Source organism: Sinohyriopsis cumingii, chromosome 17, assembly GCF_028554795.1.
Source record: "Sinohyriopsis cumingii isolate HCF-2022 chromosome 17, ASM2855479v2, whole genome shotgun sequence".
Classification (NCBI taxonomy): Eukaryota; Metazoa; Mollusca; class Bivalvia; order Unionida; family Unionidae; genus Sinohyriopsis; species Sinohyriopsis cumingii.
This window is the reverse complement of record NC_142977.1, coordinates 61,508,818-61,536,550: the sequence shown is the minus strand read 5'-3', so window position 1 is coordinate 61,536,550 and position 27,733 is coordinate 61,508,818. Positions and strand designations below refer to the sequence as shown.

Genomic DNA, 27,733 nt, shown 5'->3' with positions numbered 1-27,733 from the left:
AGAGAGAGAGAGAGAGAGAGAGAGAGAGAGAGTGTGTGAAGAGGGTAAGGGAGCGCGAGTTAATACTATTATTATCCAAATGCGTCTAGCAAGCACTCCACATTTTGCTATGCAGTTTTATGTGTGCCTGACCACAAAATTTGTAGTCTGCGTCGGAAAAAAGATTGAATTTTTTAAAAATAGCGTTTTGGCACTTCAGTCGAGTGTGGCGCTATGGAACTTGAATCAAATACGACATTCAAAACAATGAAGAAAAGAATCCAATCCTGGGAATCCTATTTTTACGACTGCGAAAACAAAACTGCTCAATATAAACAAATAGAACCTGGTAAGCTTGTTTGTAAGTAGTGAAGGGGGGCACTCTACGTACAATGGGAATTAGCATTAAAAACACCCTTGGGTCAATCTACGTACAATGGAAATTTAACATGGAGAAAAATCGTGGGTCAATCTACGTACAAGGGGAATTAACATGGGAATAAATCGTGGGTCAATCTACGTACAAGGGAATTGAACATGGGAATAAATCGTGGGTCACTCTACGTACAAGGGGAATTTAACATGGGATTTTTTTTTTTTTAAAAAGTTTTTTTAAAAAAAAGGGGTAGGCAATTCAAAAGACTATCTCTTTTCGAGAAATATGGCTGGCCCTGAAAAGGGCCTTTGGGTTTTCTTCTTCTTCTTCTTCTGCTTCTAATTTCTTCTTTTCCTCCACCAACTTCTTATTTTATCTCCAACACTCTTTCTCTTCTTTTTTTTCTCCTTCTCTTCTTTCTTCTCTTCCTCCTCTTCTTCTTTCTTCCTCTTCTCATTTTCCTCTTCTTTTTCAATTTTTTCGTTCCATGTTCTTATTCTTATCTTTTCCTCTTCATCCTCCTTCTCCTCCTTTATTTCTTTCAACAGATCACTGATGATTACCTTCATTTTTCGTAAATTGTTTATCTCCATCTTCACTCGATGGGGACTATATGAATAGTGATCCTCGTTTAGGTTAACCAACATTTGCTCCATCATTCCTAAATTGTCGAGGACGTTTTGCAATTTTTCCATTTTGTCAAGGTGGTTCGAAGCCATCTTCTTTTTTATTCTGTGCAGAATGGTTTGAACGACGAATACTGTGGGTTCTTATACTCAAAGCGCGAACGTGAAGGAAAACATCCCCTAAAAACATAAAATGGATCTTACCTAGATCATGACCCAACATCGCGCGTACGTGAAGGAAAACATCCCCCTACTTTCTCATTTCATATAATATAACCCTAACTTTACTCTCCACATTTGCTAAGAAACCCATAATCTACTATTCCCACAAACATACCTGAGCTCTTACAAACACAAACACACAAACTCATACCCTCACACTATCTTAAAAAAGAGTTAGTGTTTATATACACACTACTCTACCTACACACATTGGCAAATCGATCGTTATTTCTTTTCTAGAGTATTGGGTAGCCCTGAAAAGGGCTGTTTTTTTTAAACTCCAGATGCACCTATCTAATGGTTGCACCTTCCTGGCCTGGCGCCGCACACGCATCTTCTTCCCCAGTCTTCTTTCACCTTTCTTCTAGGGAGCGCAGAGGGAGGATGATTCGCTTCAGCACCCCAATCCTCTGTTTCAGGAATATTAAACGACATCATCTCTTCTCTTTTCTTTTCCTCCTCTTCCCTCTGTCTTCTCTCCTCTTCTTCCTTCTTTATTCTTGCTTCTTCTACTATAGCCTCCGCTGATAGTTCGTTTACTATCCGCCTGGCATATTCCAGGTGCATCTGGAGTTCTAACAGTTTCACTATTCTGCTAGTCATTCTTCTGGCTGTGTTGATCAATCAACAAGGGTAGCTGGACTGCCGAACGAGTTTCAATTTATACTGAAAGCGCGAACGTGAAGGAAAACATCCCCCTAAAAAACATAAAATTCATCTTACCTAGATCATGACCAAAAAAAAAACAACAACGCGCGGACCTAAAAGAAACACTCGCTCACTTTTTTATGCTACCCATCACTTCAATAGACTATCCACATACGCAAAGCAATCCAATCTAACCCAAAATATACACCTCAAACAGCCCAAAAAACAAACATCATTTTAATCTACTATCCACACCAACCTACTTTATCACTTACAAACACAATCACACAAACACACAAACACATACCCTCACATTTTTTTGAAAAAGAGTTAGTGTTTATTTTCACACTACTCCACCTTCACACATTGGCAAATTAATAGTTATTTCTTTTCTAGAGTATTGGGTAGCCCTGAAAAGGGCTGTTTTTTTGTTTGCTATGGCATTCTTTTTTAGTTTCTAAGAATGCGATGTCCTCTGATTATAGACTTTCTGGCAATAGGTCTGCTTCTTCGGAAAGAGAAGAAGAACTCTTTGGTGTCGATACGGCAATCGACAAAGCCTCTGTCAGGTTCAGGTTGCTGCTGTTGTTGTTGTTGTTGTTGTTGTTGTTGTTGCTGTTTTTGAAGTCTGTACTTCTCTGTCCATTCTTCTTTCTCCCTGTTCACTTCTTCTCTGAAGAGCTCTTCTATCAGGTCTTCAGTGATTTTTAACATTCTCACGTTCTCTATTTCTTCTGGCTTCGGTATCAGACTGTGTCTGACCCTATGCAAATTCACGTAGGCTTCGTTGAGCTTAGCTAGTTTGGAGCACATCTTCGTAGGAGGATGAGTCGACAATGGATGGTTAGACTGGAAACAACCCCGGTTCTTAAAGTGAAAGCGCGGACGTGAAGGAAAACATCCCCCACACGGTTTTCGATTCGCAACGTTCAGTGATTGTCATGAGAGGGATAGTAAGAAATGAAAGAGCATCAATTCAACATTCTTATAGCTAAACAAAAGACAAAAGCATTTTTTCAAAACACAACATTTTTTATTCAAAAATCACTTAACACTAAACAACAACTCTAACATTTTTAACAATAATCCAACACTATAACATCAAACAATTTTTTCAAATCACAAACATTTTTTTCTCAATGGACAATCTATTTTAAACAGGGCTGACAACGTTGTGAATGAAATTGTGATTTCCACTGTTGGAAATCATTAGGCCATTGATGGACACTACGTTTCCTAGCTTGAGACAAAAGATAAGCATAATGGTCACAAAACCATCGATCTACTTTCACATCGTTTCTAGCAGAAGAACGAGGATCAAAATGAGTCACTAAATGTTCTAAGGAATAGCCCAGGCTGCGATGATGCAGAAAATACACACAGTACTGTCCACACACCAAGGAATCTGTGCCTTGTAATTTCACGTTATTGAATCGGGTAGTCTGAGCATTTCTTCTCATAAAGTCGATGATATCGTCTTCCAAAGGGGGCAATCCGTACGAATCGAAATATTCCACACATCCTTCTTGAGGAAAGTAAACGGCTACCCAGTGGGTTCCTGGGAGATGACTTTCGTCCGTGTTGATCACGTAAGCTTGATGGTCTTTAGGTTTGCGATGAGGGAGTTCATCTTTAGCACAGACGACAGGATTCCAAGAAGCCGTATACGAACTGTTGTTCAAAAGGTAATAAAGTTCCCAGGTATCCATTGATTTGTGTGTTTTTTTCTTCACAGGTAATAATAAGTCGTCAATTCGATCCTGACTTTTTGCTTGAAAATGTCTGACGAATAAACGGTTATTCGTTCTGTTTCCTCACTCTGATTCAGGAGAGCTTCGATACGATGGATCTCTTGAGTGGTTAATGCTGGACAAGAATGTTCACGCAAGTCTTTATACCACTGGTGCAACACGTCTTTATTCGAGATGAGACTCCAAGCTTCGTCCAGATACTCGTCCAATTTTTCTTCTTGACTCAACATCAGGCATTTATCGTGTTGAATTTGACTGGGATGATCGTTTTGACATCCATAGCAATTTTTCTTGATCAATTCCGTTATTTTGTCGACCAAGTGTTTGGCAAAACAGGAGACTAAATGGGCTTCCTGTTCTGGCCATCTCGACTTCATCAAAACTTCTTCGTCTTTGTCTTGAGATTCTTCTCCTTCCACGGTCTCCTTACATTCCATCTCCAAAGTTTCTCCACTAGGTAAAGAGGGATAACAGTCTTCCATGGCTTTCTAATAATCTAGAATGACTTCTCTCAAACTGTTGATTTCTATGGTATTATCGAATTCTGCATACAGGATGACGTTCACTGTCTGTTTCAGTTGTTCTGCAAACTGAAGTTCCACACGAATCTGGCCGGATTTTATAGGGTGGAAATGTCCCTCGTCGCTGCCTTGGTCTGGAGTGAAATCGAAAGCCCACAAAGCATAGCCTCCTGCATAATCCTCATACTCAATGCCGTGACTGGTGTTGGTTCCTAACTGACCGGTGGCTTCGTACAGGGACAAGTACGATCTCAAGTAATTCATCTTCTTGTCACTAAAGTCAGGTTCGAAAGGTCGGGTACACAAGGTCTTGCCATCACGACTGACTTCGATTTTCTTTACGTCGAAGTGTTGAAAGTTAAAAGGATTTTGATTGAAGGCTCCGTTGAAGGCTGCATTCGAGACCATACCAAGGATCAAACGTTTGGGTAACTGTCCTTGGAACAGATGATCTTCGGTTATGGATTGTAGTCCAGCAGAAATGGTGAACGTTTTCACTTCCACACGTCGGATGGGATACTTGGCTGTCGTTCTGCTCAACGTCTGACTGATGTCGTTTGCCACTTTGGGTAACACTTCCACGCGCCGTACGTAGAGTCTGGCTTGTAGGATTGTGCTTTTAGGATTGCCACCTTTAGTAGCATCACTATCAGCCAACAAATGGAAAGCGGCACTGCTGCGATTCAGTCTCAGGCGCACATTGACACCGTTCAGCAAATATTTCTCTTGCAACCACATGTCCAAATGCAAACGATCCATCAGTTCTAAACTCTTTCCACCTAGGATTTTCTTTTGTCTTTCCTCAAAGCCGTCATTGTCTTTTTTTAATGTGTTGAACTCGTTCGCTTCGTCAGGTTCCCACAGCACACAAGCATTGAGATGAGTATCCTTGGCATCTATTCCGTACGTCAAGAGATTTTCCAGGTAGGCACGGTAAGGGTAAGTATCCATGCTACTGCTGACTAGTTTGTTATTCAAGTACAAGTCCACTGAGCTGAACAAGGAATGCATGAAATTGTTGACGGGAGCTATATTCTCAGTGTCTTCTACTGCACCATCCTCCTTATCTAGAACTTGGACTTTCAGGTACAAGTAACTGCTATTCAGATCGATGTAATCTTCGGGCTGTCCTTTGATTTCAAACTCGATGGGAGCTGAGGCTGTCAATGAGGAGACGGGATGAAATTCCACCCATTGGGATTCTTGCATGGTCATCATGGTGGGGGGCATGGCAAACAGATCCAGTTCCGTCTTGGAACAAGCGCAAGACTCTCGGTGCATCATTTTTTGTTGTTGCTGTGTTTCAATAATCGAAAACGTCTAAGTCTCGAACGGTTCTTCTTTTCTTGGCCTTTCTCGCTTGAAGTCTGGTGAAAGGGTGTTTTCTTCTTCGTCGTCTCTTTCTGCCTTGTCCTTGCTGAATGCTTGACTCGGTAGCCTGCAGGGCATTTATAGGTGTGTCTCGTCGGCCTAAAATGTCTTTGCCCGTTTGCAGCAAGACATTTTTGCCTGCCCTCATGAAGGCTTCTTTAGGGTTCTGTTTGTCGATGATGACATTTTGGAGAAATTCTTTGCCTTGTGTCAGTGCCGCATCTTTCAAGGCGTGCAATCCTCGTGTCACCATCGGTTTCAACACTGGGGCCACCGAACGAAAGGCCGATTTTAACATGTCTCCTAAACCGTGTCCTCGCTGTCGAGCCACCCCTTGGTACACTGGATACATGACTTACTTACGAGTCGTGAGAGAACCGTTTTCGAAAATGGAGTTTCACCGTGACTTTTCCTTTGTTAGTGAATGGAATATTTTGTCCCAAATCTCCTTTTATAGTAATGTTGACCGTGTCCAAATACGACTTAGTGACCGGCAAATAGTGAGGATGGACAAATTCGCGGTGGACGTGATAAGTGTTTCCACCTTCCTCGTCAGCGTTTGTGGCAGAATCTACTTTGAAAGGAATGACACGCAGTAACGGTACGGAGGTGTGTCCCACCACGTTGTATTCCACCACATCGGAGTACACGAACATCAAATTCAGTCCTTGGTTCAGTTCTACCGGGGTACGAAAATACTGGCCAAAAGTCACGTTGTCGAAAATGACTGGTAATTCGGGTGATGTTTTTCGTTCTAAGTTCTTCCTCAGCTCCATGTCCCCGCCCAACATGTCAAACAATTCGGGACAAAATATAATGGACACGATTTTACTTCGCTCAAATTTCATCAAGAAGCGACGAGCTACTTTGTGGTACTCCATGGTGACACTTTTGTTCCTGAAATTGTCCTTCTTAAAAACTTCCCCAAACACACCATTAAACTTGGAGGCTATGGCGCTGACCAAATGATGACCACTGAAATAATAGCCTGGGGGAATCACAAAGTTGTAGGTCCACGTTTTAAGTTTCTCATCATAGGTTTTATTGTCATATTTGACATTCTTATCCAAGTACTCTTGCAATTGCTCGTCATGAACTTCCACCGTAAAAGTATTTTGCTGGGCAATGACATTGAGGACTTGGGTCGGGTGAATCATTTCTACTAAAGCCACTTCCCAATGGGCTTCGTGATCTAAGGGGATGGCTTGAGGTAATTTGGCTGTGTAACAGCACAACGTGTTGTTGGGAAACACCTCCATGGAACTGTCACTGGGTAAGGTTAAGTAAAATTGGTTTTGGTGACTCATAATTCCAGAGTTCTGTGGCTGTCCGAGGGAATATTAGTGGATGTCAGAGGTGTGTCTCCGCCCAAAATGGGGTTCTGATTGTGGTTGGAGTGGTGACTGGCACTGGCACTGGACACAACGTTCCCGTTCGAGGAGAATTTCAGGGAGGGATTGGGAAGTAGGTAACCGATGCAACTGCTCAATAAAATGGTCCACAATTGTTTGTCTCCTTGTTGCAAACTCAAATTGGCGATGGCTGCCCCGATGACACAATACACCACGAAGATTTGGCAGAAAAAGACGATTTGCGTTTTAGGCACACGTTCTCCACACCACACCCACAAGGGTTGTTTTTGTAAATCTTGCACAGAAGAACTAGGGGAAGAAGGAGTGGTCGACGTAGCTGCGTCTGATGTGTGAAAGGGCATGATGGTCACTTCTTCTTTTTATAGTCGATGACTTGCGAAGCGTCGATCCAAGAATCGAAACTGGGTGGATATCCTTTCCAACGTACTTTGACTTCTTTGACACGTCGTTTGCCCACTTTACGGGTTCTGCGTTCCAGAATGCTTTCGATGTCGTACACGTCGTCTTCTTTTTTGGTGACACGTTGTAACTCGGGCAAATAAAACGTTCCTTTGAGTACTTCTCCGTTCATGTCTTCCAATTTATAGACGGCAGGATGACGGCCATGCACTCGTCCAGTGACGCGAAACAATTCGGTCGTCCAGTTAGGTAAGTAACCTTTGTCGAAAGTGCGTTTGGTTTTGCCAATGCGCACCCAATCTCCTACGGCCAACTCTCCACTTTTCTTGGGGACAGCCCTCGTCGGGGACGTACCGAACAGGCGCTCGAACACCAGCACTTCGTTGTCGGGAGTCACGTCTTGCGGGGCACGTCCGATGCTTCGATGGTAAGATTGGTTGTACGCTTGCACCAGGTGCGGTAAGATGTCGATGTACTTCAGAGTGTGGTGATGCGTAAAATATTTCCACATGCGTTCTTTCAAAGTGCGTTGAAAACGTTCCACGATGCTGGCTTTGGTTTCGGGATTCTCGGTGGTAAAAAAATGAATGTCACGTTTCTTTAATTCTTTTTGGAAAGCTTGGTTCAGAAATTCGGTGCCTTTGTCCGTTTGCCATCGAAGAGGGTGACGACCGCTTTGTTTCAACACCCGTTGCAGGGCTCGCACTAACTCGCTGCTCGATTTGGAAGTCAAGGGCACGACCCAGGCAAATTTGGAAAAGACGTCGATGACACAAAACAAATATTTGTAGCCACGATTGTAGCTGGCCAAATGAGAGACATCGGCTAAATCGGCTTGCCATTGATGATCGATGCCTTCCACTCGGGTGCGACTTCTGGCAAACTTGCGTCGAATGGGTTTGTGTAAAGTGTAGGTAGCTTGTTCTTGTAACCATCGTTGCACTTGAGGTAAACGGAGACTTTTCAGTTGCGTTTTGGCAGCACGATACAATTTTTGAACTCCTGCGTAACCTGCAGGATGGGAGGGATCGTAGTAAATGCTAGCTAAGACTTTTTCCATTTTTGTGTGGATTGGTGTCTTAATAAGGCACCCACTCTTGGAAGAGGCTACTCTTTTTCTCTTGGGGTATTTTCTTGGATTGCAAGGCTTTGCGTGTGCGGCCAGCAATAGGTGTCGAAGAGGAGGAGGATGTCTGAGCAGGGGATATCGGTTCTTGTTTCACTTCTGTCTTCACTTCTGTCTTCACTTTCTTTTTCTCTTGTGAGGAAGAAGGGGTCGCCATCATCTTTTTAATCCATCCAATTCTGGAGGTAGGTGGTGTTGTTAACTTGCGTACTTTTTCTGGTGGAGTTTGAAACCCTTCTTCTTCTTCTTCTTTTCCTTTTTCTGTCTTGGTCACGGGTACTGGTGGTACTGGTACTGGTACTGGTACTGGTGATGGTGCTGGACTTTTCATCAAGGTCTTAAAATCTTTCAGAGTGGGTAAAGCTGTTTCGTCTAAAGCTTTCTGGTGAAAGAGTTGCAGTCTTTGCAAGAGTTGACCGTACTTTCGCGATTTTTCTGTTTCGGACAAATCTTGGCGATCCAGCAAGGATTGCAATTCGTGTTGTAACTGGGACATTTCGCTCAAATTGGGATTGGGAGGTAAATGCGGGGTGCGTTGTTCTTGCCACCGATGGTATTCCATCCATCGTTTGTAAGGCACTAAAGCTAGTTTTCGTCCTTCCATGGGTTGTCAGGGGTGAATTCTGAGATCTTGGGACTTCCGAAGGCCTTTTTATCTTGCTCCCATCAGTCCTCCCAACATGGTTCCCAAGACTCCTTTCAGTATGGGGCCTAACAAGAGAGGTAAAATGCCTCCACGTTGGACCAACATCTTCTTTTTTTGACGAATGGGAATTTTCTTTTGAACCATTTTCCGAAGAACGTGACGATGTTTGCCTAAGCATTGTTTCTGGTGTTTGGACAAAGGGATCGTGCCTTTCAAAACGTTCAAACAACATTCGCACACGGTATCGATGACCTCTTTGGAGGCTGTTTGAATGAGTTTTTTTCGTAGGGGTGGAGAAGCTTTGGACAGGACAGATAACAGGTCCCCATGTTTGGCTAAACGTGGTGGTAGTCCTTTCCTTTTCTTTCCTTGGGGTTTTCTGGAGGGTGACATCTTTGAGTCTTTAGGAGCACCTAAAAACACTGATACCCTACTCGGTCACAGGCCTTTTTTATACTGGAACGCGTCGCCACTGATTGTCTTTACGTTTTATCAGTTTGAGGACAGGCATGACACGTCGTGCAGGGGTACGTAACGGACTAAATCGAGCCAGTTCTTGCTTGGACAAATCCAGTAAACTTTGTAACATGCCCGATCTTTCATGGACTTTGATTTTGGGAGAAGGTACTTTGTGAGCAGCAGCCACTGCCGCTAAATGGGAAGGTCCTGCCACTGGGGAAGTTCTTTTGGGGGTCATCAACGGAGAAGTTCTTGGTGTAATCAACGTCTCCAAGTACTCTTCAGTTCCTGGTGACATCAACGGAGAAGTGGACAAACGTGAGGCTGCCGGAGACGTTGTGGCAGGTCGTGGCTTGCGAGTGTAAGGTTGCGTCCTGGCCGAAGTGCCTCTCTTGCGACTAGTTTTCTTCTGTGGACTTTTCTTTTTTTGAGGACTTTTTCTCTGTTTCTTTTTCTTGGGGCTTCTTTTCTTTTTCCGGGGTGATGATGGTGGTGTCTGGTAAGAGGAGGGTCCTGCCACTGGAGAAGTTATTCTTCTTGGGGACTTGGTCTTTTTCTTTTTCTTCTTGGGGCTTCGTTGAACTTTTGTCTTGGGGATAACTTTGGGGGCATTAGGATCCCATCTTAAGAGTGAGCGAATGATGACCCCTCCTAGAGTACCGCTCCCTCCAGGTTTCAAAATGATTTGTTTTTTGGTTTGAGTGTCGATGCGGGGATCGGCCAGTTGGACCAAAGCGACTTTGTTTCGATCGAAAAAGCGTTGGGTTTGATGAGGAATCTGAATGATTCCTTGGAGTAATTGACGTGCCGTCACCGTGAACCATCGTAAGACTTCTTTGAGACTAGCTTCTAAGACACGGGCTCGTGTTTGTGGATCTTTTTCTCGGCTGATGCCATACAAGGCACGAATCAATTTGACGGGAAGATGAGACTGAAGGGACGTCATGTTCACACTGTGTGAGACAGACGAAAAAGGGTCTGAGGTTTTTATAGATTTTTTTATGGGGAGTGAAATGAAGTCGAGGACGGAGACGTGTACAGGACAGGCCCTCCGTCTTGGCACCAGTGGTGAAACAAGTGGGTACGAAATCGCAAATCCTCGGGGGTCGTAGGTTTCAAATCGACGAGTAAATAGGCGTGTGGCGTTTGAGTGGCATCGTCGTACGCCTGAGTCAGCCAAGGCGTTCCTAACTGTTTGGCTAAGACTTGCACTTGCGATTTATCTCGAGGGCTTTTAAACAAGACCACGTAATGCGCATTGAGACTGATGGTGCGATGGGCTTTACTTTGTTGAAACAAATTTTGGGTGATGTAAACGACACTGGCATTACGGTGATGCCCTTTGCGCGTAAACCACAATTTAATTTCTTCTTCGTCTTCTCCTAACATGTCGTCGAAAATGACCAAATGGGTTAGACGGGAGTCAGAGACGATGCCATCGTCTTCTTTAGGAATGCCTTCCACAAACACGATGGAATCGCCTTGACTTTCTCGCAAGAGGCTGTACGCCGATTGCCACTCTTTGTAACACCACACGATCCGTTGAGGGGGCCGATCGATCAAATGATGTTTATGTTCGATCAAACGTTTGACGAATTCGGTTTTGCCTGAACCGCTAGGTCCAGCAATGAGCATGTTAAAGGGATGGCGAAGATACAAAGCCTCCCAACTGGCACGATCTAAGTGTTCGTCGATGACTTTGACAGTAGAGGAAGAGGGAGCAGAGACAGCAGAGGTAGCCATGGTATGAGAAATGTCACTTGTGACACGAAAAAACAAACAAGACAAGAGTTTATATACTTTTTCAGAACACGTTTATTGAATGTTTCAAATATGAACACGAAAGACAAAAATACATACAACCCAAATAGTGATGTACAGGAATATAAAACACAGCAAAGCGATCAAAGTGGAATATAAACAAGTGTCTGTACAACATGTTTTGGTTAACCAAGATGTCCTAGGGACAGTGTGTAATGTTCTTACAGTCTCTACATGAGGTATTGTCACACAAGTGTCCTCCCGGAATGACCTTTCAGGCATGTCCATGACAGTCCTGTCCTGAAGCGAGTGGTTGTTCTCGGTGACGGGTTCTTCTGGCACCGTCACTAACACGGGTTGAAAAGTAACTTTTTTCCTTGAACAACTCTTGTGCATACTGGGCCACTTCTTGGGTCCAAGCCTCAAAACCCCCCTTTTTCCAATCACGAACATCTGTCCAATGAGGGTGTAAGTCACAAGCTACACACACATCGTCATACACGTCTTGGGTCGCTAAAAGTTGACGAATCTTTTTTTCCTGTTGAGGTCGAGAAGTATCCAGATGAAAACGCAAGGCTTTGAGCAAAAGGAGTTTTTCGTGACCATTTAAGGCCATGGAGGTGGTAAGTACTGATCGTAAAGAGTCCACAAAGAATCGGCTGGTAAACGAAATCCCAGAAAACAAGTCACTAAGACACACACCACTTGTCGTCCAAAATTGAATGGATACAGTTCTTGTAATAATTGATGGTAATGATCCACGGTTTGAATATGGTCATTGAGTTCCTTCCACGGAATCTGTTGGATGACATGTGACATAAACCGTGGCATGGCAGCCTCTTTTTATATTCTCTTTTTTTTGGATGCAATAGACGTACTTTCTAGCCAGAGATCTTCGTTCTCCAGTAGGGAATCTAAATCTTGCATACTGTAACCGAAACGTCAGAGTTCGTTTAGGTGTTTCCTCTTCCTCTAAGTAGATTCCACGTAAAATATGTTGGTAATCCTTTAACTTGTCTTCCTCAATGTATTGCTGTAGGTGAATCTCGAAGTAACCATAATCATGAACATGTCGATCATTAGCGACCTCAAAGTTTTGAACAATGTCTGACCATTGAAAGAATTTCTGACGAATCAGTTCTCTTATACCATTCAGGTACCAGTGGTTAAAGATCTGGTGACGTATCGGATGCAATTGTTCTTTACGTTTCACTTGTATTTTCACCAGCTCTCGGTAAATGCGTTCTCTCAACTCCACAGGCAAAGCACGAATGTTCTCTTGTAAAGTATCCATGAATAGGTCATACTAAATCCTCTTTGGTCTGACACAAGAAATGTACTCTTTGCACAAACATGGTTTTAATTCATTGTCGAATTTAAATCGTTGAGTCACTAATCTACACATGACAATTCGTTCAGAAGTTTCCTCTTTCACCAAGTTGACATTGTGTGAAAGATGTTGGTAATTCGTTAACTCTTCCTCTGGAATTCGATGCAATACGTTTACAATGTAGTAAATAGAATCGTCAATACCAAACCATTCCTTTTTATAACCAGGAGGTCGTTGATCAATGTCTGTCCAATGGAACACTTTCAATTGAATCAGTCCTTGTATAGCCTTCAGGTACCAGTGGTTCAAACACCGGTGACGTATCGGATGCAATTGTTCTTTACGTTTCACTTGTATTTTGACCAGCTCTCGGTAAATGCGTTCTCTCAACTCCACAGGCAAAGCACGAATGTTCTCTTGTAAAGTATCCATGAACAGATGATTATGGTAAGAAGTTACTTCAATGTCTCGGTCCCACTAAAGGTAAGTAATGACAATTCGGTGACCATCGAGCATGTTCTACGTAGGCCGAATCTTGCGGTTCCCAGTGGTGAAGTGACACACCGCAACTGAAGCACTTGACTTTATCTCCTTCGCCCAAGTAGAAAAATCCGGCTCTGGCTAATTCTTCGGGGGTCGGTCCTCCCAGATACTTTGGCCATTTTCCTTTGAACGATTGAAGACGATTTTCAAAGTCGCAGTATTCCGACGAACGCACAGGAAACGAATATTCGTTTTTCACAGGTTCGTTTCGATGAGGGTTGAGTGACATGGGCAGGAGTTTGCTCAGGGCTGGATGACATCCGTAGGGAGGTAAACGTGAAGGTGGACATTCCCCTTTAAAACGAAACCCAGTAAAATGTCCAAGAGGACGAGCAGCATCGCTTTCGCATCCCACAGGTTTGACACGCACAGCATCACTTTCCATGACAGGGGTAGGGGTACTAAAGTTCCCATGATGCTTTACGGCATCGCTCAGGTCACAAGGTACAGCATCGGTCCCATCGCAAGGCTCACAATCGCACTCGTCTGCAAACTCCGTTACGCAATTACAATGGTAACCACATGGACAATCGCAGTTTCCTTCCGGACATTTTCCGTCGCAATGCATGGGTCTTATCCATCCAGTATTAGTCACACTAGAGGAAGATACAACTTTTTTACAATCCCCAAACTGAAACGATGTCTTTTTCAAAGTATTCATCTTGTTCGCTCGGTCTTGGTAGTCACAATGAACTATCGATCTTGACCATAGCCCCCTTTTTATACTGGTCGCAATGCAGTCTCCAGCTTGTACATCTTTCCTTTTTTACGTTTTTTATGTCTTGTTTCGGAAGGTACCGTCTCTAAGGTACCGTCAACATTGTACCGTAGTGTAATGGGTGGAAAGGCCATAGAAAGGTAAGGGCAGTGCGGAGACCATCGAGTATGTTCCAGAATAGCTGAATCTTTATAGATACATAGATCCATTCGTAACTTCAGTCCGCAAGCGAAACACTGTACCTCGTATCCCAATCCTGACTCAGGTCCCAAGTAGACAAATCCTGTTCTAGCTAAAACATGCGAAGAAGGTAATCCTTCCCTATCCGTAGGCCATTTCTGAAACGTGTCCAATCGACGGGCACAATCACAATAGTCAGGTAAGAAGACTGGAAAATGGTAGGGTTTGAACTTGGAGTTCTCATCGGGTTTCTCACTCGATTCTTGCTGTGGCGAAGTCATCTTTCTCGTAACTATCCTCTTACAACCAATGTTTTATACCAACGTGTCCATACGGTAAGGTGAAATGATTGGGAAGTCGAACTCGCTTCTGGTACACGATTTGATAGACTTTTTCCAGGGGCCGACTGACGATGTGGTGAGTGGGTAAACGTACAATCTTGTTCGGCTGGTAGGTGGTCACTTTAAAGTTTCCATCCTCTCCCGATTGCAAGGCTTCTTTCAATACCCCAAAGTTGACCACTCGACTGGTACGATAATTCAGAGTCAGTCCTTTCACTTTGCACGTCGTGTGCACTTCTCCTTGTTTGTCACGGTATTCGTAGCCGTAATTTTTGGGACCGCCACTGACAAAACTTAGAATCTTGTCGTCGGGATGCTCGTCTGTCCAGGCTCCTAAACGGTCTCCTTCGATGTTAGGATGATGTTGAATCGGGTGATGGATGTAAATGCAACTGTCCGTGTCAAAGTACAGGACGCGTTCTTCTAACAGTTCTAAAGCTTCGTACAATTTTAAGCGAGCATGAGCTGTCACGTAAGCCGCAATGATGACATTTCCAAAAGGGTCGTCTTGTACAAAGTCCAGATCTTCTTCGTAATTGACCAAGATTAAATTCTCTCGAACGACGTCCACGTGTTTCATGTATTTGGTTTTGTCGTGAATCATCTGGAAGTAGCGGGAAGGTTCTGTCAAATATTCCGTCTTGGGTAAACACGGTCGTTGTGCCATTTTACCCCACAAGCAATTTAACATCACTTTGGCAAACGATCGCCTGCCTTCGTTTTTCTCGATGTGGTCTAAAGTGATGCCTTCTTGTTCCCGGTATTTCTCTTTGAATTTTATTTGGTCTTCGGGAGTGTGACACCAGGAAGGATAGCCGCTGGCTTCTTGCTTCAGTTTCAAAAAGGCATCCACGTAGTCGGCGAAAATGCCTTTCTGAGTAGGGTCACCTTTGCGGTATTGTTGTGTCTTGGGAAAGTGGCAAATTTCGTACACTTCTAACAGTTGGTATCCCATGTCCAGAGCTTTGAACAATTCTACGCTGACCCAGGTTCCCGTCAAGGCACGTTCTTCCTGGCTGTGCTGACAAGCTTGGTCTTGGTTGCACGTTTCGGCACAAGTACGGCACAAGGGAAACATCAATTTGCCTTGACAATGGTGAGGTAAGACGGGATGGTAGAGGTTCGTGGGAGGCAAAACTTTGCACTTGATCAAGCCTTCGTATTGTCGAATGTTTTTCAGGTCGATGTGTTCCGTCAGCAATTGTGGGTGCCCTACGGGAAAACGACAATATTTGCACACGTAGGGATACAGCGAACACACGTCCAAGTATTTGATTTCTTCTCCTTTCTCTTCGTCGGCTTGGTACAGCAAACAGGTGGCATTGGTCCTTCCTCCGTACAAACTATCCCTCGGGTTCAGCGGGTCCACGAACTGGTAACTTTCCACGAGGCGTTTAAACTCGGGATCGGTTTTCATACGGTGATCGTACTCGTGTTCCCACATTTCCACCACTTGGTATCCTTGCTGTTCCAACTTTAGGCGCCGCTGACAAGTGTCCTGGTACAAGTCTTCCATGGTTCGTTGCAAAAACTGATTTTTAGTGCCACGGTCAGGGTAACAGACGGGACATCCGTGAAATAAGCAACCGTTAAACTCGTACACAATCTTGGGGTTTTCTAAGTCCCAGCCATCGACCGAATACGTTCCGATGGTCTTTTCGCCCCCTCCGTTGCGGGCATGCTGAATCCACTTGTCTTCCTTGTCGCACAAGTAATGTAACCAACGTAGGGCTTTGACCGAGTATTGACGTTTGACAAAGTGGGTCGTTTGAGGACTGATGACAGCCACGGTCTTTTCAGGCATGAATCGTTGTCGATACACTAAGGAACACGCTTTGGCAATGGTGCAAGCTTCTTTCAAAGGATCGACCCCTCCGTGTTCCATGAACAGTTCTCGAAATTTTCCACAGCAACGCCGTAAAATGTCCACGTCGGAACGACAATACTTTAGCATTTCTTCCTGAAAGTCGAAGGGGTCCGAGGCGTGAATCTGGTACCAAGCGTAGAAAGCTTCTCGTTGTTCGGTACGCATGTTGTCGGGGTCGTAATAGTGAGCCTCAGGTAAATGGGGTAGAACGGCGTGTTGATTGGCTTCCGTATTGAAAAAGTGTGGAAAGTACCCTTTAGCCATTTCTGTCATTCCAAACGTTTTAGGCATTCGACTCAAAGGCATGGCCAAATAGCTCATCGAATCTTTAAACTGCACTTGTCCCACTTGCATGAAAATGATTTTGGCTCCGTTCAAAGTCACTTTAGGACGCTCGGTGCCTTGTTCCGTATAGTACCTCAAAAGAAACTGTCCATCGTATCCGGAGAAATTGTGAGCCATCACCGTGGCATGACGATGACAATCTCCGTAACGTTCGATGTCCTCTTGGCTCCACGTCTTGTCGACGGGGTCTAAGACCCATTGGGCAAAATCGGCTAACGTGTTCGGTCCCCGAAAGATTTTTTCACGTCCTCCGGGTATCTTGCTGCAGTGAGGGCAATGACTGAAGATAGGTTCTTGAATGCACTTCTCGCACGCTCGATGAGCCACGCAGAAATTAGGAATGTGAATGCCAGTTTCTTGCATGCATTCGAAATCGAAAAAGATGAAATTGCCTTTCTTCTTGTGACCGTCCTCTTTCTCTGGTGAGGGTTGGTATTTTTGCACGTAACATTGGTGTTCCAAGTCCACGATGTGGTGACAAATGTGACATTTTTTCTTTCCTCGACATACGTGTGCCTTGGTATTATTGGTACGTATGACTTGTTCACACGTAGAGCACAATCTCAGCAGTTGACAAGCGCATTTCTTCTGTGAACCTTGCGTTTTCAGATGTTGTTGGTAACAGGTAGGGCTGACAAACGTGCGCAGACAAGTGGAACAAGGCACTGGTTCTTCGCTCAGACAGGGTGAAGAGGCCAAACATCCTGTGCATTTCGATCCACAATGCTTGTGTTGCTCTCGATTATTATAACCATGGTCACATTTCTCACAGTAATAACCGTATTTCAGGAATCCGGTGATACTGGTAATGGTATCGAAATGTTCATCGTGATGATAAAGATGAATGTATTTTCCGTCCTTAAAGTCTTGGCCTCGAAACAACAGAGGTCCGCGCACTTCTTGAGGGTGCACTTTCAAGGTGTAGCGTGGAGCTAGGGCATCTTGCAATTTTTGCATCTCAGGAATGCCACAGGGTGTGTCTTTGGACAGGCCAGCTTGTTGCAACAGGAGTTCTGCTTCGTTTCCTTGTTTGGCTCGATGGGAACGTTGAATAGTGTCCCAGGTTCTTTTCCATTCTACCGTGTCGTTCTTGTTGGCATAGGTTCGTCCCACCACGATGGCACGGGCTAAGCACATCTGGTCATGAGGGTTGTCAATTCGGACGAGACTCTTTTTGGTGTTGCGAAGGTCGTCCACCAATAACATCTTTTTGCGTCCAGTCCCTTGAGGAGGAGAGACGTGGGTCATGTCCAGTGTGGCTTTACCATCGGTGATGTCAAACTGATCATTAGATTGTTGTACGTGTTGAATCTTGTCCATGACTTTGGAAGCAGTTAATTCTGCAGGGGTGCTAAACTCGATCCAAACAGGGGATTTCAAACCGTCGTGTTGTATGGAAAGTCTCAAACGATCGTCTTCTTTGGGTTGACATTGTCGCTTGAGTGCAGTGAGCAAAGAATCCCACACCTCAGTGATGAACACTTCTGCTTTCTCTAACGGTACTTCGGACTTGAAATCTTTAAACTTCACCGTGTATTTGTAAGCCGTGGTTCTAAATTTTCTAGAGGAGCGCTTTTCCGTCTCTCGAATGGAATAGTACTTTTCAGGGTTGACAAAGGGTGGTGAACTTGGTTTAGAGGGTTTGGATTCTGGTTCACTCATGTCCTCTTCAAAATCACTGGCATGAATTTGTGCCAAGATTTCAGCCCTGGTACGAGGCGATAGATCACGTTTCTGCCTCTTACTTTCTTCTTCTTTCTTCTCGAATGAATGGGATCGTTTCATCTTGAAAGCAAAAAGTCAAATGACTCAAGTTCAAACACCATAAACTACTTTATAGTCCTGGCAGACCAGCGTATATAAAAGGGTGTGTGTCTTGTCCTTTCACTATTCATTTCACTCTCAAGCCGAGCACAACGATGGAAGAGACTGACCAGATGGAACGTTTCGTCAGAGCTTTGCGAGGGGTCATTAGAAAATTCTCTTCAGACCAGCCTACGGACTACTCTCCTTCCTTTAGAGATAAAAGTCAAGATACTTGCTATATCTGTCAGAAGAAAGGGCATTGGTCTTCAGAGTGTCCAGACCGTCAAAAAAGAAAAAAAACAGGGACTAAAAGAGACAAAAGTGAAGATACCTGTTATTATTGTCAAGAAAAAGGACATTGGTCTCCAGATTGCCCAAAAAAGAAACAAGAGGAGTCAGAAGAAAAGAGGAATTCTTCAGAAGAAGAGAGGGATTCTTCAGAGGAAGAGAGGGATTCTTCTGAGGAAGAAAGAAGACAGGTGAAGAAAAAGAAACAGGAGAAAAAAAGAAGAAGGGAAGAAAGCGAGGAGGAAGAAGAGGAAAAGAGTGTGACGGTGAAGAAATTCAAAAAACAGAGAGACTAAACAAGGAGAAAAGAAGAAATTAATGAACTTATTATTAAAGTGTTGTGTTATAAATTGTGAATTGGATTGTAAAAAAATGGAGAAAAGAATAAATGAATGATATAAGGTAAGTGTCTTTGAGTTGTGATTTTAAAATAAGAAGCTACACTCACGCACTCATACACAGACACGTACTATAAGGGTAACATGGGTGAGTTTTTTTGAGTTATTGGCAAATTGAAATTGTATTTCTTTTCGAGAAATGTGGGTGGCCCTGAAAAGGGCCTTTTTTCTTCATGGTGTAGGGGTGAGTTTAAGCAATCAATTTTAACTGCCTTAAGCCTTTGCCACGGCCAAGGCCTACTTCTGGACTGCGTAATGTTGATGATGATGATGATTGGGTTGAAATCACTAAGGGTGGTACGGTAGGCTTAGTCACAGGGTTGACATGTTTGGCTCGGGAAGGTCGTATTCTCTTCGGTCGTGATAAAGAAGTCTGATACATTTGTTTCAGACTTCTTAACTCCGCTAAAATGTCCAACAGTACCGTGACCGTTTGATTTTCACCCTCTTGTTTCTTTGCTGCTACTTCTTCTTGCTGTTGTTTTTTTCTTACCTCTTCTTCTTCTTGTTGCTGTTGCTGTAGGAGAAAAGCCTGTTCCGCTTCCTTTTGTCGTTGTATAAATTTCTCCAATTCTTCTTTCTGTCTCTGTCTAAAATTCTCCACTTGCGGTAATGAAGAAAGTAACGAAGGTTCCGGAACAAATTCTTGCGAGGAGAGAAAATCCACAAAATCCCAATTCACCTCTTCTGAAAGTAAGTCCGAGTTCCCTTGGGCAGTCTCCCCTGCTGGTGCACCCCAATGGACCGTTTTCTGAGTTTCCGTCATGTTGAATCACTGTCGCATAGACTGACTGCACACAAGCGCTAGCGAATCTATATTGACTACGTGACGTCACAGACTGCTCTCTTCGGATTGGATGCGAGCTGACTGAATTCTGTAACGCGTGTTCGGATTGGTAAATGAACTCAATCCGTTTCAATCCTTCCTCCGCCTATAAATAAGCGCCGTTCAATGCATTGATTCACCTGTTCTCGTCGCTTCAAGATGTGGACTACAGTTGAGTCATCCACCCTTGTGTCTTCCATGATGTTTCGGACAGACTTGCTCATGTATGTCCGATCGAAGTGGACCGTTGTCCACAGGACAAACACCAGCCTGTGGATACGTAGGATCTACGTCGAAAGACAAGGATGCCTGAAAAGAGTGCTGATGTACGGACCAACAGTAAGACGCAGCCTAAGGACAAGAAGAAGACCAATGCGGTGCCATTTATGTTAATGAATACATTAACATAAAACCCAAAGGCCCTTTTCAGGGCCAGCCATATTTCTCGAAAAGAGATAGTCTTTTGAATTGCCTACCCCTTTTTAAATTTAAATTTAAATTTAAATTTTAAAAAAACTTTTTTTTAAAAAAAAAAAATCCCATGTTAAATTTCCCTTGTCCGTATAGTATCCCACAATTTATTCCCATGTTAAATTCCCTTGTCCGTAAAGTGTCCCACGATTTATTCCCATGTTAATTCCCCTTGTCCGTAAAGTGTCCCACGATTTTTCTCCATGTTAAATTTCCATTGTCCGTAAAGTGTCCCAAGGGTGTTTTTAATGCTAATTCCCATTGTCCGTAAAGTGTCCCCCTTCACTACTTTTGTATTACAGTCTAGATAACCAGATTTAAAACATTTTGGACATAGATTTCTTTTTGGTAAAATAACATTGTTTGGAAAATATGCGAAACCACTTGACGTAACAAATGAGATTTGGTAGTTAAGTTTGTATACATATATATACAGCTAACCTAATTATAACTTTTTAAGGAATAAAATCAATTTTAAAAAAAAGAAAAAGACTTTCTCTTACGTTTTCAACTTGGGCTTTTTAGTTTGCAATTTACTTGTTTTTACACAACGTAAATACATTGATCACTGACGTCTCACCCTTGTCCGCGTCAGTTCCAGTCTCTGGCTCGATCAATGTGGGTATGTGGTAAAGCTTCCCGTAGGTCGGTAGATTATGATACTCCATCTTGAAAAGTAAAGTATTACTTTATTATTGGCAATGGCACGTACAAAGCAAACCGCGAGAAAGTCCATCGGATTCTGAAAGAGAAACCATGCAAGTCACTTTCAAAGATACTTCAAAAGATGAGCTAAGAATCATATAGAAAAGCAAAATTACTATAATATTAAGAAGACAAATCACAGAAGAATTCAACATGGAAAACTGTTCACAAACCACGCGAGACGCACGAGAAAAAATAACAGCCAACAAAGCAAACAAAGACGTCAGAGAATTAGAAAAGTACTTTCAGACAAGACGAATATAAACTAACGAAGGGAGCTCCCTGGGATGTACTTACAAAATAGGAACACAGGAGCTTAACATGAGAGGCATACCCAAAGAAAGAGTACCGGGAATAACATCAGTGATGAAGGCAATAAAAGTTATAAACCCGGAATGTTTGCAACAAATATGTTCAATAAACCGGAAATGATATCAAGGACACATCGTACGCCCTAAAGGAACTTAATCTGTACTACCTTTTGGAGAGTTAAATATTGCAGAGGAAACAGTAACAGTCAGACAACCAACACCTATCTTGTGCAAGATAATAAACAAACGGGAGAATTGCACCTTTCTGATATACCATTGGAAATACCTCTGGAAGCAACGATCGAAAAGTTCGAGGCAAAATTAAAACTCAGTGTCATTTAATCAAGACTAGCTACAATCCCCATGACGTCTATTTACAATGGGACACAAAATTTGGAGATATAAAAGAGTAAACTAACAGAAGTTTTATAAAAAGGCATTCTTTCTACATGGGTTTTTGGCCAAATCGTGCTTTAAGAGGTGCATTTACCCCAGAAAATGCAATAGATGTCAACAGACCGGACATACACTGCACATATGTACCCAAAACCTCTAGACAACAATGGAAGATAGTGAACAGAGAACACAGAGAATACCAAGAGCGAAACAACAACAACAACAACAATAACAAATACCCGGAACGAAACAACCAGACGAAGATACGTAAACTACAAAGCAACAGCAGAAAGATAAGCAAACACAAGCTAGACAGGAGAAGAAACAAAATCCAACAACAACAACAACAACAGCAAGAACAACAAAAGCACGAGCAAAAAGAATCTATACAGAAACAAACAAAATAAATCTCTCAACAAGGGAAAACGAACCAGAACCAGAAAATACGAACACCATCACAAATAGAATCAACAACATCAACCCAAGCAGGAGATAATCAGACACAAACAACAACAGGGACCCCACCAGCAACATTTAAAACAAAAACAACAGCAGAACAAACAGCAACAGAGAACAGAGAAGTTACACTTCATCCTAAGCAAAAGGAAGTACAAGAAAGAACTCCACAAGGCGAACAAAATAAAGGAAAACAAATACCCAAGACATCAACAACAACAACAGGGACAAAATCACCTGAGTTGTCGACAAAGGGAAATAAGAAAAAATAGAAAGAGACAGAATTAGGAGAAGAGAAAAAAAGAGGGCAAAGAGTAGAAAACGAGAGGATGCCTGAAGAATACCTTTTACTACAAATATATATATATATATATATATATATATATATATATATATATATATATATATATATATATATATATATATATATATATATATATATATATATATATATATATAATTTAATTTTAACAAACTACGGAATAACAAACTCATACAGTATAGCACAATACTTACAAATAGGGCAGGAGGGCCTCCGTAACTGGTCTGTAAAGATCAAACAGGGAGAGCACCCTCCCCCCCACAAAAAAGGTCAGTGGTACTTTCTGATTTCTTCTTCCACCAAATATACTGGCCGTCATGTATATCCTATCATGTTCGGAAATTGGCGCCAAACCCATAGCAACAACAACAACAACAATAAAAAAAATATCAAAACCCGTAGTACTTTCTTTCTTACTCTAGAAGGTTCAACGCCAATGAGAAAAAACTCCGTTCTTACATCATTGTCGCCATTTCGTATATATGCCAATCACGAATCTTAATTTGCTTTTTGGAGACGGTGGTTTACTGGCATTTATTACTTACACTCGTATAGATTCAATCATGACTACACATCCTTCACACACACACACACACACACACACTTTTTGTGTTAGTAGAAAAATTTACCGTAACAATCGCGACTGCATCTGAGGAAATTTGGAAATTTAAAACTATGGTGCAATGACAGGGGCTAGGGGAGGGAAACTTGGAAAAATAAACAATTTACTGAACGGAAACAGAGCTCTTAGTTATACGTATAAAAAATTATTATGTATTGCCCCCAGAGTGCAAAATTTAGCGTTATGTTTAAAAATAATGGAAATTTAGTGTCAACAAGTTGTCTTTAATTCATATTTACAGATCAATCTGGACTCGAAAACGAGGTTGTTAACAGAAGTTGATCTAGCGCATCCCACTGCAGATACATTTTGTACCGCTCAAAAACGGATCCAGTTACTGATGGAAAAAGATTCCTATCCTCGATTCCTGGAGTCGGATGTGTATACGCAATTAGTAGGCGCCGCAATTTCTAGGATGAAACAAGTATGAAGAGCGGTCATAAGAAAATGCCTTCATTATCCGAACGTATTTTCAATTCATAGAATGGACAGTTGAAATATTCATTGTTAGGGTGGGTATACACTGGACGAGTATCGTGTGTGTGTGTGTGTGTGTGTGTGTGTTTATGTTATTCTCATCATGTGTAAAGGTTCACGAGAAGTAAGATTTTTCGTGTGAACAATAAATATAAATGAATTAAATCAAAGAACAACACAAGATAACGATGGAACGCCATAAACAAAACATTAAAACATGGAAACCGGTGGGAATAGGGGCTAAAGGATCTAAATATCAGTGTCTTGCCAGAAGGTCGCTTTTAAGCTGCGAATTGTTTCCTCCTATTGTGTTTCCGCTGTATTGCCCTGTCTGACGCCAATTATAAGTTCTGCGTCGAAATGTACGTTTTATATCTAGGCAGTATCTATTATTGCAAACCGTTAGAGCGAAATTATAAGCTTCTCAATTATTTTTGGGCACGAATAATCAGTTTCCTCTCCCCCGTAGCGCCTACGGGAGGAAAAGCTACAGGTATGACATCTTCATCATTTGACCGTGTAACGCAGTTCTTATGTACTCCTATACTAACATATGAATTTGGTTGGAAACGGTCCAGCCAAATGTTATTATAAATTATATGACGCTACTGCTTGTTTGGCAGTCTCAGCATGCATACATGATGGATTATAAATTCCAAGGGATATACACAGAATTGTTTGAACCTGTCTATCCTAATGATAGAACGACAACCAACCTTTAGCCGGACTACCGTATATACACGCTTATAAGACCAGTCCAACTGCAAACTGCACAGACCTAGATCTGGCCTGGCATAATGCACCGAGAGATCTGGACATGTGCAGCTTATTAGGGGTAACCAGTAGAACAAACAACATCGACCCTGATCTGCAGGTGCAGTATGCAACTACAGATCAGGATCTTTGTTGCTTGTACGCTTTATTAGCAAGTATATACGGTATACATTTGACTATTTAGATTCACAAAACAACAATAAAATATCCAGCAACATTCAGAGTTAAGGGAACTTCAGCTAATCCAACCTATTGAAAAGTGCCAACTTAACAAAAAACATGAAATTAATATTGATTGGCGTGTGGAATCTAGAAAAGATATTTCACGTTACACGATGTTATAAATAATTACGTTAGGCATGTGCAACGTCCTACAGGGCGCGGGCCGGATAAACTATTTTTAAAGCCAAACCCTATGATGTAAATATATGGATGAAACCACGTAGCAGGCCGTGGTTTGCACATGCCTGAATAATGAATGCATGGATTCTTTTGTTGTCAATTCTCAAATTGATTTTGCAGATTTGACCAAAAGAAACCAATATTCTCTTAAAGCAGACACACCACTGTGTGTTCTTTCTTTCTTCCCTTCGTCTATGTCATGCAGTCTTTTATGCAAGCAAAACTTTTATTTTATTTTATTTTATTTTTGCTTTGTGAAAGTGTCTTAGATTATCTGAATATTCCGAACATTGCTTGCGTCGTTCAATTTTTTCCATCAACCGAAATATATTTTACACAGCAGCCGAGGATATTAAGAATGAGTATCCTACGTTAGTCTCGTTCAACCTGACTCTCGCGTGACACTGTAACACCTTCTCCATAGGAGGATGTGGTAAAATATTAATTATGTGTTTTCAGTCAAAGGAGTTTCTGCAGACCCTCGTACTAGTTAAAATGCAAAGACATCTCTCCCTATCTAAAAATATTTCTGGACAAATTTTCGTCAATAATTCATACCAAAATAATATCCGGAAACTTAAAAAGGTAGAAGTTAACACAGCTACCAATAGATAACGTGTGTTTCATCAGCCAATTAAAATTTCCATATGGAGTGAAATATAAAAATCATGTTATCGTCACAATGACGTTAGTCAACATTTCTTTTCATCAAAGAATGTAACCATGTTGCCAGTTTTATTGGAAAGCAACATGTTTGGATTTATATTATAAAAAAATTCTCGTTGCATTCTTTTTTTCGCTTTACTGGTCATAGGCCAGAAGAGCTTAACAGATGGTATAGTGTACGTCGTCCGTCCGTCATCCGTCGTCCTACCGTTAGCACAAGCTTGTTATAGCTAATCCTCCTAAACTAACTGGAGGATTACATTAAAATTTCACACGCACGCACACACACACACAAACACACACACACACACACACACACACACACATACATGCATCCCGTGATAAAGTTGTTCTTAAATTAAAACGGTGCTGCTCGCACATTCACTACAGCGGCCATATTGAAAATCGTACTATCACTACTCCTCCTGAGTGGATGGTCGTATCAGCAACAGGTTTTCACTTCTTATGATGTCTGGTTGGTCGGAAAGGAAAATAGCGCCGATCTTAAATCCAATAAAGCCACCACGGCAGCCATCTTTAAAATCTTGTTATCATTACTCTTCCTGAATAGATGGCTGTATCAACGTGGGGTTTTCATTAACTGACTTCTACTGATGTCTAGTCGGTCCGCAAAGAGCAAGCTGCCAATCTGATTTCATATAACTGCACGGTGGCTGATTCTACTTGAAAAGAAAGTCATATTAACGTGATGCTTTTACCAGACGATTTATTATGGTGTCCATTTGGTCCTAAATGAAATTGGCGTTGATCAGACGTTCAGTATTGTCCCCATGACTGCCATGTTGAAAATCTTGCTACTGCCCTTCCTGCTTAATGGAAAGTCATATCTTAAAAATATGTAATCTCTACTCCTCTCCAAAGCGATGGCTATATCAGCATTGGGTTTTCACCATTAGACTTCCTATGATACTTGGTTGGTCCTAAATTATAATGCTAGCCAGCTGTACATTCAATATGGCTGCCACGACGACTGACTTAAAATGTTATTGTCAGTACTCCCCTTGAATGGGTGATTGTTATAGCAGGAGGCTTACACCAAATACTAAATGAAAATAGTGTCAGTCTTTCATCCAATATCGCTGTCACGTCGACTGCCTTATCACCCTTGTTGTCACTATTCCCCCTGAATGGATGATGAGTATGATTGCTTTGTTCTAAATGAAAATAGTGCCAAGCTGGGATCCAGTATGTGTATCACAGAAGCTATTTTGAAAATCTTCTTATCGCTGAAGATGGTGTAAACACTCGACACTAAAGGAAGATATCATTTTATTTTGAATTCCTGGAAATTCTTTTCCACCCTGAACATCGTTAGTCCCTTTTAGGGACTTTTGTTTCTTAACCAGACTGTCGTGTGTGTGTGTGTGTGTGTGTGTGTGTGTGTGTGTGTGAGAGAGAGAGAGAGAGAGAGAGAAAGAGAGAGAGAGAGTGGATTTGGATTTTTATTTTAGCTTTAAATTTGTTCAGTCATATCGCTAAGATGTCTGCAGTGTGGCAGTTTATAGTGATGGCTGGCGTTGGAGCCTCATGCCGCAGATATGTAGCGCCCAGACTCTTTATCCTGACTCTAGGCCGACTAGTCCAAACGATAGTCTCTTTATGCTGAGCGCCAAACGAGGCATCTGTTAGTACCATTTTTTTAAGTCTCTGATATGACTTCGGTCGGGATTCTAATCCGGCGACCTCCCGCATCCGACGTGGACGCTCTAACTACTTAGGCCACCGGAGCGGTCCGTATGGCTATGCGAAGAGTCTGATTGAACAAGACTAATCCAATGCATGAAAAATGTATACAATAAATATATTATTGTGATGTTGTACATTATAATCATTTATTGAATGAATCAAATAATGGCCTACAAATTTGTGTAAGCAATAAGAATATTTTTCATTTGTTTTCACTGGACTATTTGTAGATATTTTTGTTGCAATTTCATGGGTTTGCTATAATTGCCTTTGAAAAAAGTATGATGTCTGAAATTTAAAGGAAGCACTATTTTCATATATATAGATAAGGAGTGTCGTTTCATTTGTTATACGAATCAGTTGAAGATTAAAGACTTCTATCTTACTGTTGACTTAATTCACATTTGTAAATCCCCTCCTTTATGTATCGTAGTTACAAACATAAGGATTCGGTACCAGCCACTGCACACTATATTGCAACAAGCCAACGAGTTTGATAGTTATAAGCCAATCGTATTGGACGG

At 42.1% G+C, this 27,733-nt stretch overlaps 1 protein-coding gene across 1 annotated transcript in view; it reads left to right on the top strand.

The window, feature by feature from the left end:
• LOC149779074 (uncharacterized) overlaps nucleotides 1-27,733 on the top strand; it is a 77,991-nt gene that overhangs the window by 36,512 nt on the left and 13,746 nt on the right. Inside the window, exon 6 of the mRNA XM_089939627.1 lies at nucleotides 23,425-23,607. Coding sequence (XP_089795753.1) covers nucleotides 23,425-23,607 — 183 coding nt within the window. The remainder of the gene's footprint in view (nucleotides 1-23,424; nucleotides 23,608-27,733) is intronic.